The sequence below is a fragment of the Hyaloscypha bicolor genome (genome assembly GCF_002865645.1).
Source record: "Hyaloscypha bicolor E unplaced genomic scaffold K444scaffold_136, whole genome shotgun sequence".
Lineage (NCBI taxonomy): Eukaryota > Fungi > Ascomycota > Leotiomycetes > Helotiales > Hyaloscyphaceae > Hyaloscypha > Hyaloscypha bicolor.
Genome location: NW_020194638.1, coordinates 1,500,206 through 1,511,752, shown reverse-complemented (window position 1 = coordinate 1,511,752; position 11,547 = coordinate 1,500,206). Strand labels below are relative to the sequence as shown.

General features: G+C 48.2%; 3 protein-coding genes across 3 annotated transcripts; 1 reads left to right on the top strand and 2 right to left on the bottom strand.

Moving 5' to 3' along the window:
• Positions 1-37: 37 nt before the first annotated feature.
• K444DRAFT_570850 (uncharacterized protein) lies at positions 38-2,130 on the bottom strand. The gene is made up of 3 exons (XM_024877284.1): positions 1,925-2,130; positions 1,713-1,875; positions 38-1,667 (listed from the first exon to the last, which is right to left on the bottom strand). The coding sequence occupies exons 1-3, from the start codon at positions 1,971-1,973 to the stop codon at positions 290-292; spliced, it is 1,590 nt and encodes a 529-aa protein (XP_024731102.1). The 5' UTR covers positions 1,974-2,130; the 3' UTR covers positions 38-289.
• Positions 2,131-5,134: 3,004 nt separating this feature from the next.
• K444DRAFT_646492 (putative snare protein) lies at positions 5,135-5,902 on the top strand (the record flags this gene model as incomplete). Its single annotated transcript, XM_024885205.1, has 4 exons — positions 5,135-5,155; positions 5,213-5,295; positions 5,348-5,430; positions 5,496-5,902. 4 exons carry the CDS (start codon positions 5,135-5,137, stop codon positions 5,900-5,902), a joined length of 594 nt encoding a protein of 197 aa, XP_024731101.1.
• Positions 5,903-6,234: 332 nt separating this feature from the next.
• K444DRAFT_598696 (putative ras-like GTP-binding protein) lies at positions 6,235-7,343 on the bottom strand (the record flags this gene model as incomplete). The annotated part of the gene is made up of 3 exons (XM_024878545.1): positions 6,235-6,955; positions 7,070-7,213; positions 7,270-7,343. The coding sequence occupies 3 exons, from the start codon at positions 7,341-7,343 to the stop codon at positions 6,235-6,237; spliced, it is 939 nt and encodes a 312-aa protein (XP_024731100.1).
• Between the last annotated feature and the right edge of the window lie 4,204 nt (positions 7,344-11,547).

Below are 11,547 nucleotides of genomic sequence, written 5' to 3'. Positions count from 1 at the left end.
TAATAAACTGAGGCTCTCAAACAGTCAGGTGATTCACAGTCTTACACCAAAATCAGACTAGAAGGATGCGGAGACTCAACCGCCGTCTATCATTTCTTCAAGAACATATTCAAAAACAGAGCTATCTATGCATGCGCCTGAACTGCGTCCTGAACGTCCCCGAATCAGCTCTCTGCGCTTATTCGAAACGACGGCACGGGACATTATTGAGAAACATCATGTGCTGCATCTATTTCGCCACTCCATTGCCATTCAATGCAGCCACATTTTCGATAATCATGAGCTGCATCTATTTCGCCACTCCGTTGCCATTCAATGCAGCCACTTTTTCGATACCAACACCCTTGACATCTACGATAACGCCTTTCGAGGACTCCTCTCGGGGAACTCTGCCATCCCGAAGCTCCTCAGTTGTCTCCACTAAGATCCTGAATGCTTTCCTGAGGTACTTTTCTTCTGCCAGAGGATTGGCGCTTACCACCCGTATCACGTAGACACCGCCAACAACACTTGATGTTATATAAACCTCGCCCCTTTTATTAACCGTCTCGTAAACATCCTTAGTGATCCTGTCTTGCTCTCCTTTGCCCGCAACTTTCGGTACAATGGTGAAGACAGTAAGGGCAAAGCTTGGCCCAGTAACAATTTCGAAAAGATCTTTCCTCGTCTCGATCAGCCCAGCGAAAGTTTCTCCAAGCTTGACGGTCTTTCTGATATGGGCCTGCAATCCCTTGACACCATAGGTCCGCAGGACAAACCATATCTTCAAGCTCCTGAATCTTCTTCCGAGTGGAATCTGCCAGTCTCGATAGTCTGTTACAAGACCACTTTCGGAGAACTCGTTGCGAAGATAACTTGGCATAATGGATAACGCATCGATGAGATCCTTCCGTTTCTTTACATAAAGACAGGAGGCATCGAAGTTTGTGAGAAGCCACTTGTGCATATTCATGTCGAAGGAATGGAAATGCTTGAAAGCCGTTGTGAGGTGGTGGTATTCAGGGCAAACGAGAGCTGCTCCAGCATACGCTCCATCTACGTGCACCCAGATTTCACCGGGAACATCTGGAGGTGCGTATTTTGAAAGGATTGAAGCGATCGATTCGAAATCATCGACAGCGCAGGTCGAGGTAGTTCCAAGAGTCGTGGTCAAATAGAAGGGCTCAAGTCCTTCTGCTTTAAACTGTTCGAGGGCCTCCGCTAGTGCTACACCTGTCAAGGCAAAGTCGGTCTCCTTAGTAACTGGAATGGAGCGGTATCGAACTCCAGCTATCTGTGCCGCCTTTTGTGTTGAACTGTGGGCCGCGTCGCTTCCCAATGCCACCATTCTGCTTCTTTTGTATGCAATTGCGTCTTCCAATTCTATACCGGATAAATGGGAGGTGGTCTCTCGAAGGTACTTGTCGCGCGCAGCGACCATACAGCATACAATGGCTTCAGATGCAGAGCCTTGAATGACGCCTCCTCCATGTGAAGTCGATAGGTAACAATCCGGAAGGTTTAAGAGCTTCGCAAGCCAATCCAAGACAATGGTTTCAAGTTCGGTGACAGCAGGAGAGCATATCCAATTGAATGATGGGGCGGTGAATGCGGCAGAGTACAGTTCACCTAGCATGCCGGGGAAGGAGGACGAGGCAGGGAAGAAGGCCATGAAATTGGGAGACTGCCTGTTGATAGTTAGTCGAGAGCAAAGTCGGAAGGTGAGTTCTTACCAATGGGTAAGGCCTGGCATTATCTTCGACTCGATATCCTTCTGAATATCTGCCCAGGCCTCTCCATCTTGGGGGGGTCCATCAGGGAGGAGCTTTTTGAGATATCCTGGCTGGACATTGCTGACCACTCGGCGGTCTTGAATCGTGTCGTAGTAGCTCACAACTAGGCCAATTAGCACCAATCTGGCACCCACTGGGCCGGGAATACATACTCTCATCAATTGCTGATGTGGCGGCCTCCTTGAACTGTTTCGAGTCCATTTTTCACGGGTCAAGTGGGGTTGAGGGGTATGCAAGGAAGTAGAAACAAAGGAAGATGAAAAGAAAGAGACAAGAAGGGACACTCTTCACCTTTATGTATTATTATATTCACGGCGCAGCATATCCACTATAAGCTTACTCCAAACCAAGTCCACAGTGCCCGTGTTGTCATGAAGAGATTTATGTCGATGCCAAGTGCGGCCGCGTCCGAAGTGCGGAACCAATCTGCTTGTGTGATAGTGGGAGAACCGTCCTTCGCCTCCAGATTCTGCTTCGATCCTCTTCGCAAAACTTCTTTGTTCGTCATCAAATGCAGGGTGCCATTTTTGACATCAATAATCACGCCCTATAAATTACATGGTGAGCCCTCATTGGTTGGGACAAGACCTAAATCGCAGATATCGGTCAGTATGCATACCCGGCCGAATATCTGGAATCGCCGTATCAGCGGCTATCCCGGGGGTAGATACCGGATTCCCGGGAGTTGAATTACCCCATGCCGGGGCTTTCTTTTGTCTGAAGGCGTCCCTTGGTGATGGTTGTTTGAATCTTTAAAGGATGTTGGAAAAGACCTGCGCGGAGGCGAGTCGGGGAGCCCTGGAAGCTGAGGGTAAACCATGATGCCGTCCTGTAATATTCTTTCGGTGGCTTCACGTTTCCCATTCCACCGATTTGTCCTTCACAGTGTTCATTTCAATATTTGCAAGTGTGCTGGTAGTGAATCTTGGTTCCTGTCATGAACTGAGAGCCGCAACGTTGCTCAACGTGGCAAAGCCCAAAAGTCTGCTTCGAATACATCCGTCTCAATAGCAACCGCCTGGAAGAAGGCGAAGTTACTTTTTGCAGGTGATCCCTTTACCTGTGCAAGCGCCCTGTCCTTTTTGGACTTGTCACTGCTTGAAGTCTGCTCTAGCACCAAGGCCAGAACCGCGCAAGAAGCTCTCACTCTCAGAAAAGGGAAGCATGCGAGTGCTACCTACTGGGGCAGAATTGGCAGAAATTTCATGCATCATTGAAATCTATCAACTTTCTGACGTCTCGAGGGAGTTGGAACACCCTCATATGCGGTTATTAGAGGAGTTTGTCAGTGGCATGTCACTTCTCAGAACGTCTCACTGATATATCTAGATTTCCTTCGATATAGAGAGGAAAGGGTAAAGTTACGAAGTGAAACACTTTCGCCAATTTAATATAAAGAAGGTGGAAGCATCGGCTTGGATGCCTGTAATAATGCCTATATTAATTTTAAATGGTCTATAGCCACGTAACCCTAATTTTAGTATACGCATAAGCACTAATTTTACTAGTAAATAAATACATGATCAACACACCTCGCACTTTCGTCTGGTGGCCAAATCGATCAATTTCACTTACTTTTCCATTACTTTCCCCTTATTCTAGCCAATCAAATAATCCCATTTCACTTTTGCAAGGCTTTACTATGCCACGCACCTTACCTTAGAAAGCTTCTACTCTAATTACCCCCTCTCAACCTTAGCCTCAAGCTCCTGGTACGGAAATACTAGGCCTTCCACCCTTTATACCACTTCGTCAAGTACCTCTTTTTCCTCTGAGACTACCACCTCTACTGAGGCTACTGAGGCTAGTGCTTAGGAGAACCTTATCTGGCAAGATGAAACTGGCCTAGTTCCTCCTCCCAATAGGCTCCCTACCACTGATCCAGCCAATCAAGGCCCTGACCGTCCTTCTACTAGCCCCTCTGGCTTGGCTCTCTTTACTAATCTAGCCAAGATCTATACAAGTTTCACGACTCACATATTTAGCCTATTGGAAGCCAGAGGGGCTAGTAGAAGGACGGTCAGGGCCTTGATTGGCTGGATCAGTGGTAGGGAGCCTATTGGGAGGAGGAACTAGGCCAGTTTCATCTTGCCAGATAAGGTTCTCCTAAGCACTAGCCTCAGTAGCCTCAGTAGAGGTGGTAGTCTCAGAGGAAAAAGAGGTACTTGACGAAGTGGTATAAAGGGTGGAAGGCCTAGTATTTCCGTACCAGGAGCTTGAGGCTAAGGTTGAGAGGGGGTAATTAGAGTAGAAGCTTTCTAAGGTAAGGTGCGTGGCATAGTAAAGCCTTGCAAAAGTGAAATGGGATTATTTGATTGGCTAGAATAAGGGGAAAGTAATGGAAAAGTAAGTGAAATTGATCGATTTGGCCACCAGACGAAAGTGCGAGGTTTGTTGATTGTTTATTTAGGGGGACTTGCTCAACACCTGTTCGTGGTGTCCCCTACGAACCTGCAGCTCATGCCCTGCGTCCCTAGTATTATACTACCTCTAGGGGACAAAGGAGAGTCTGCAGAGCCAAGATTGGGCTGGTGGTTGCTGGGGGTGGCCCTTTGGGGGTCCTTCTTGGAGGAAAAGGTGTAGAGAATTACTCTGGGATCCTGGGAACGATCTGAGGAAAGCTCATAGGAGTTCGTGGCTGCCGATGGAAGCCTGCGGACCTCTTTAGAGGTAGAGGAATTCTATACTTTCCACCCTCTTTACTTCAAAGCTCCGAACAAAACGAGAGCCACAAAAAAAGGAAGCCAATTCGCAACGGGGCTGATTTTGAAGGGCGGCATCTTTCGGAAGCATGAGAGCAGACTCCAGTTTTGGACCCTCAAAAGTCAAAGATCCAATTATGATCTCGGAAAGTAAATTATTTTGGGGACTTTCACGTGCTTCTGTTCAACGATTTGAAGAAGTGCAGCTCATGTGGTAAATTGGTGGTGGCGCGGACCTCCAGGCAGATAGATTTGGTACCAGCCAACCTGCAAACAGTCGGATAACGAAAGATGCGATGAAGAAGGTAATGTTGTCTCCTTGGCCTTGATAGACACAGCAGGTTTCTGTACCGTATCTCAACCTCTATTTAAAACCCATTTTCAAGAGCTGGAATTCAGAATACTCAGCTGAAGAAAACCTTCACGCACTAATAATAGCAAATATAAAGTCACAAAATACCATAATGTTGATCAAAATAAAAATAAATAAAGTTCAGGGGAGTCATGAGTGAACGGATCTACGTTTTGCCGTCGCCGCGTCTGACCGCAGTCCTGTGACGCCGGAGCAAGGCAGCTTGCAAAAGAGTTTCAAAAGAAGAAAGGCAACCTCACTACATCATCCTCCCTCACAATTCCTCCTTTCACACCAATACCGCAGTCATGAAGTTGCATTACATCGGAGTGCGCCTCCCCTTCCATCTGCCAATGTACGGGACAACGACTGACCGCTATCTACAGATAATCAAGAACGAGAATAAGCCCTCACACGAGCTCTGCGCTGAGAAGGACCTGAGCGCTTACTCGCGCTTCACACGCAACAAGTACGCCTATCGCCGCTGAACCAGGAGACGGTGTATACTGACGTGAGGCTAGCTATGGCGAGTTCATGACCCTATTCAGCAAGACAGTCGCAGAGCGGACTCGACCCGGGCAACGGCAAGATGTCGAGGAGCAAGGCACGTCCCCCTCAATTCTATTGAAGGATGGTATGACACGGAAGGCCTTCTAACAAAGAAAACAGACTACACCTTCCACGCCTACGGCCGCACCGAAGGCGTCGCCGGCATCATCATCTCCGACCACGACTACCCCGCGCTTGTCGCTCACCAACTGCTCTCCAAAGTCGTCGACGAGTTCCTAGCCAAGTACCCACGCTCCTCGTGGGCGAACTCCTCCCCAACTCTCTCCTTCCCGGAACTAAAGGAATATATCGTGAAGTACCAGGATCCGCAGCAGGCGGATAGCATTATGAAGATCCAGAAGGAATTGGATGAGACGAAGATCGTGCTGCATAAGACGATTGAGAGTGTGTTGCAGAGGGGAGAGAAGATCGATGATCTGGTGGCGAAGAGCGATGGGCTGAGTGCGCAGAGTAAAATGTTTTATACGCAGGCCAAGAAGCAGAATTCTTGTTGTGTAGTTATGTGAAGGTTGGCACGGGGGAGAATGGGTTGGACTGGGGGCAAGGACGGCGTTCTTTTCTTTGACGATACAGTGCGTAATACTTGGTGCATAGCAGTTCTGCGAGTGAGATGGCAAATTGGGTTTCTACTACAATATCAAGAGGGCTCGACTGAGAAACAAGTGTGAGAGGGAGAATGCGTGAGATTTCATTCTTCGACTATGCATGATATCCATCCTTCATTATGCCAATCGACCGGAACGCCAGATGCTAATGCCACCAATTCCACGCCCGTTCAAATGCAGCCGTTACCCCGCCGTGCAAATCCAAATCCAACCAGGGTATCCATCCAACAAAACTAACAACACTTCCTCCTCGTCTTCACCTGCGGCGGCTGCCCATCCGGACTCGCCTCCTCAATATAAGTCTCAACCGGAACGCCAAACCAGCTTCTCCTATCTCTTCCCACCCTGAAACTCCCACCAGGTCTCATCCGATCAAAGTAATCCCCTCCACTCTGCTCCCCTGGAGACGGCGACTGCGTAGCATTCATCAACTGCTCCTGAATCTTCCTATTCTGCTCGACCAGCTTCCTCGTAATAACCCTAAACACTTCCTCCACGCCCTCCCCACTCTCAGCACTGACTTCATGGCAACAATCCCATCCAACCTCTTGACCCCAGAAGCCACTACTCCTCTTCGAACTCGGACTCCTCGCGCCATCCAACGCAGCAGCTTGGCCTCCTCCTTGCCCAAGGAATCCACGGTATGCACTCCCCCCTCCGCCAGTATCAAGAACCCCACCAGGCGTAGCAGTAGCAGGCGGAGTCGACGACATGCCAGGCGCGAGATTGTCCGCAACATACGCAATGCAGCGTTCAAACGGCACCTGTCTTATCGACGGGTCTCTTGTAACTAAATCCGCTTTCGTGCCCACGACATGCAGTATGATATCCGGGGGGAGGTTGCGGCGGAGTTCGGTCAACCAAACACCCATTTCTTCGAAACTCGTCGTGTCGGTAATGCTGTAGCAGAGTATACAAGCGTTTGCACCTCTGTAATAAAGTCTCGAGATACTCCTACCCATTGCATCTCCAATCAGCATTGTTCCTTCCAATCGTCACAGCTGAGGAAAACCTTGCGTTCGGAGGCCGAGGTTAGAGTTTGGGATAGAGAGAAAGAAAGCAACAAACCTAAATCTCTCCTGTCCAGCCGTATCCCAAATCTGCAATCGCACGACCGTATCACTCTCATCATCCACCACGCGTTTCGTGAGAAAGCTCGCTCCTACCGTCGACATCGTGCTCGCGGGCTGGAATTGATTCTTCACATATCTGCTCCTCTCATCAGCACCATTCTCTCCCCTCACATGCAATCAACAAGCAGTACGAACCGATGAACCAGCGACGTCTTCCCCACGCCCTGCGACCCCAGAACCACAATCTTGGCCTCAAGAGACTGAGCCATCTCTTCCTCGCACGAACCCCAGAGACCACGCCTTCCTTTCCGGGTATCGTAATCGGATCCGCGGAGCCGTAATGTAGAGCAGCTCGCCTCGATCACAAGCTAAACCAACCGGCAGCCTTCACTTCTCCAACGGTAAAAGCAAATACAGATCGAGAGGAATGCGATCGATTAATGCGTGGCCTGCCCAAAATCACCGAATGGATCAGATCAATCGGAGTGACCGTTCAGCACTCGCTCATTCACTGCCTCGCACGCAATCCAAACCTGCTTTCCTTTCCGTTTCCTTTCCCTCGGATGATGTCTCATCTCTCGCGTCTCTTCATCTGCGTCTTTTTTGCTTCCTCACGTTTCAGCCTTGAGATTCTTCCTTTGCCCTCTTTCTTTTTTCGCCCCCTTTCTCCTCTCTCGGATTTTTTTTTTCCTCTTTCGAGTTTAATTTTCGAAGTGAAATAAAGGAGTACGGAGACGTGTCGTGGACGTGAACGTAAACAAATAGAGGGTTATTTTAATTTTTGATCGGAGCACTTGATTTGGAGTCGAGCCGATGTGGGGACTGGACGCCTGCGGAGCACAGCGAAATTAGAGATGACGCACATATTTCAGGCGCATGGCCCGGCTGTGGGTGAGTGGGCTGTGGCGATCCCTGTTGCTGCGAGGCTGTGGGTTGGAGGAGCGCTGATGCTGAGGCGAAGGCGGCAAGCCCGTAGCCAATCACGTGGAGGGAACCCGTGAGAAAGTGGGCGAGGTTTGTCTTGTGACTGATTTCGAATCATAGGAGAGAACCTAAGGTGGTGAGAAGATGAGCGAGAATTCGGTGTGAGAGGAATTTGAGGATGTGCACGTGTGTTTAGAGGGAAGCAGGTCACAGGACTAATAATAAATCCGGGAGATCAAGTCAGAAGGCAAGTGAGATTCGCACTTTACTCTTACCATTCATAATTTTACTTTTCTAATCAAGGTAGTAGTGTTTTAATCCCTAAATCCGGGATAGTTATATCGCTGTTTTAGGGGGGTCGGAACACCAAAATTAAGCGAGCATCGTTAGGGGCAGCCAAATATGGAGGGCCTCCATCCCCATCGCCATGGCCGTCGCCTGGATGACTCTCGCAGTCGTTCGTTACTCTCCGATCTCAAATGGGCAGAGCAGATCTCAGCTCGCGAGGTCCAGTCAGTCGTCCTCTGTCGCCCTCCTCTTCTTGTGACGGCAGGATCAATGCAATAGACGAATGCTTAAAGATCAAAGATCAAGGTGTATATTAAAATCTAAAGCTAAGGAGAGAAGGAGCTCGCTGGATCCGGACTATGGAGACATAATGGTACAAAAAAATGCGTTAGTACCGGAAAACCATTGGTACGAGGAAATGGTTGGCACAAAAGTTGGGTTGGCACCAAAATACTGTTAGTATAAACGCATAGTTAGTGCCATGAAAATATTGGTACTAAGAAGCTATTGGTATTATAAAATTACTAGTACAAATAATTTGCTAGTACCATAAAAATAATTGTACTAAAAAATGGTTAGTATAAAGAAATAAGTGGTGCCAAGAGATTATTGGTACTATCAAATTACTGGTGCAAATAATTTGTTGGCCACCAAAAAAACAAAACCAAAGATACTAAGAAATGATTGGTGCAAACAAATAGTTGGCACAAGAACGTGGGGAGGCGCAGCTCTTTGTTCGCCGTTCTATCCCTTTTCTGGCTTGACCGATTATATTATGCTTGCCGCGCGGAAAGAAAACGAAAAGTAGAATTTGATTCGAACACTTGTGATCATTCATGAAGCTCGTGAAAGAATTGCGTTTTTGCGGCGATTACCATAGCGTGAAAGAGTGCCGACGTCGGGCCTGTGCTTCTAGTAGTGATATTTCTGATGGCTTATCCGTTCAGCTGCGGCCAGGAACGCACTTCCGTGATCAAATATACCACAAAATTGTAGCGAATCAGATGGGTAGAATCAAGAATTTGGACAGTATGATTTGCTGATCAAGTTCGCTTAAAACGTGCACGGTCCAGTGCGTTTCTGGCCGCAGCTGAACGGATAATTGGCTGGGCTGGAGAGTTCGGAGTTAAGAACACGCCCTGGGCGTCAAAACACGGCAACGGGATCGCGATGTCAACACGTACGCGGTAGTTCTTCTTCATCCTCTGCTTCTTCGGGATCCGTGCAACCTTTTTCTCTTTTCGCTCTGATCGATATGCTTGAATACTCAAGAGATTCAAGCAGATGTGAAGTCACACGTAGAGTTGCCCGCAGGCTTCCATGAGGCAGGCTGTTTTTGATTGTTGTTGATGTACTCCGCTCGATGCACGCGTTTATTCATCCTTTATTGTTGGCTACAGCTTGATAACTCTCTTCTGGAATCTACGCGCTTCTTTACATTGCGTTTTCAACCGCAGAAAAGCCCCTGTGGCGTTACGGTTTCATGCTTGCAGAACGCGTCTTTGTGTATGGCATTGCTCTCGGTGTGCATAATCTCAAAGCATTCATCGAGTCGAACTCCAATTACAAAATTGAGGAGGCTGGGACTGACCTCGTTAGTCCATCCACTCTTAAGCCCTGGGGCTGGGAGCTAGGGGCTATCAACGTTGGGGTCTGTCTGGAGCATGAATTACGGTTGTGGCCAAGAGAGCTCTGTCCATAAATCATGTTTGCTGCTAAGGCCCGGCTCGTCCTTTGACAATTTCGGCAACACAAGTCGCGTGATGCAAGTTCTACTTTGCCCAGCTTGAGTAAAACATACTGAGCGTTTATTCATGCGGTCGGAACTGAGTTTAGGAGGGGTTGAGCTTGTTCTCAGGTTGCCGTCGCGCGGAAAGGGGAAGTTCTCGGCAACATGGGCTAAGCGAGGTGGTGAGAACCTCTGAGTTCCAACTTCTCGAGCGTCTTTCAATCTCGATACTTGCTATAATAGTGGTCTCGGGTGACTAGAGAGTCACGATATGATATACTCGGCGGGTCCTTTCTCCTTTCACAATTTGGAAGCTTTTTAGTAACGAGTTCGTTGTAGTGCACATTACGGGTCGGAAGTATCACAATACTTTCTGGTCAGACTTCCTTTGAGGAGCACCGAAGCTGCAGCATGCATGGCCTCTTCCGACAACCAAGCTTAGCCTCACCGCGTTGCTCAGACAATCTTTCGAGGTCTCGAGGTCCTCGCAATCATTGCTCGATAAGCGCTCCTTGAAGCGCATTCCCGACTCGTTTTTATCGATCAGTGCCCTCGAGAGCTCTCCTTCATCTGCAGCTCATCATGGACCCCTTTTCTCCGTTCGAATTGGGTTGCAAATGGTACAGGAGTCGCTGCAAAGGAGTCGCAAGCGTCGTGTGGTTGGCCAATCTGGCTCGAAATAAAGAGGTTGGAAAGTAAACAAACCAGGACATAAATGCAAGAAACCCATCACTCGACCTTCAACTTCCTCAGAAATCTACATTCCTAGCAGCCTTGCACAGAATCTTCAACAATATCCTCAACGGAAGCAAAGAATGCGTAAGGTCTACTAGTACCATTATCTCTTGTTCATGTTTGCTAATTCGCTCTCAGTTCCTCAGGGAGCAACCATGACTCTCGTCGTCGGAATGGCAGGCATCGTCGTAATGATAAGCATTTGCCTCATCAAGATGTGTATTAATAGCAATCGAGGTGAGCTGCTATACCATTTAAGTTGGGCAAACAGTTCAGCTAATTAATAAACAGTAAAGATTTCGGACCTCGAAAGTTACCACGTTCAATACAGCTACCGTTACCGCTCCCACGCCCACAACCACCGCCAACGACACAATCGACGAACTCCTCGCGTCCCTGACCGATGCCATATGCCGAGAACGAGGGCGAGGAGATAAGTACAGAATTGTTTACAGCCAGCAATGAGGGCAACTGGAGTTGTGTTATGGTCTGGGAATGCGAAATAGTGGTGGGAATAAATAATTGGGTATCGACTTTCTCCATTATACGATTTTATGGACAGCAGCCTCAGGAGAGGGCATACGCTTGGAAGATGTTTATGTAGGACCTAGTTGCAAACTTGTTTATATATTTTGGATGTTGACATTTTGATTTCACGATCAGCAAGCATATATTTGAGCAGAAGGACCGGCTTCTTTGTAAACGTATGGAACGTGGACACTACCAGGGAGCCTACCGAGTGCCCATATATTGGCGAAAACAAGGAAATGGGCTAGGGATCTGGGGCGAAGATCACA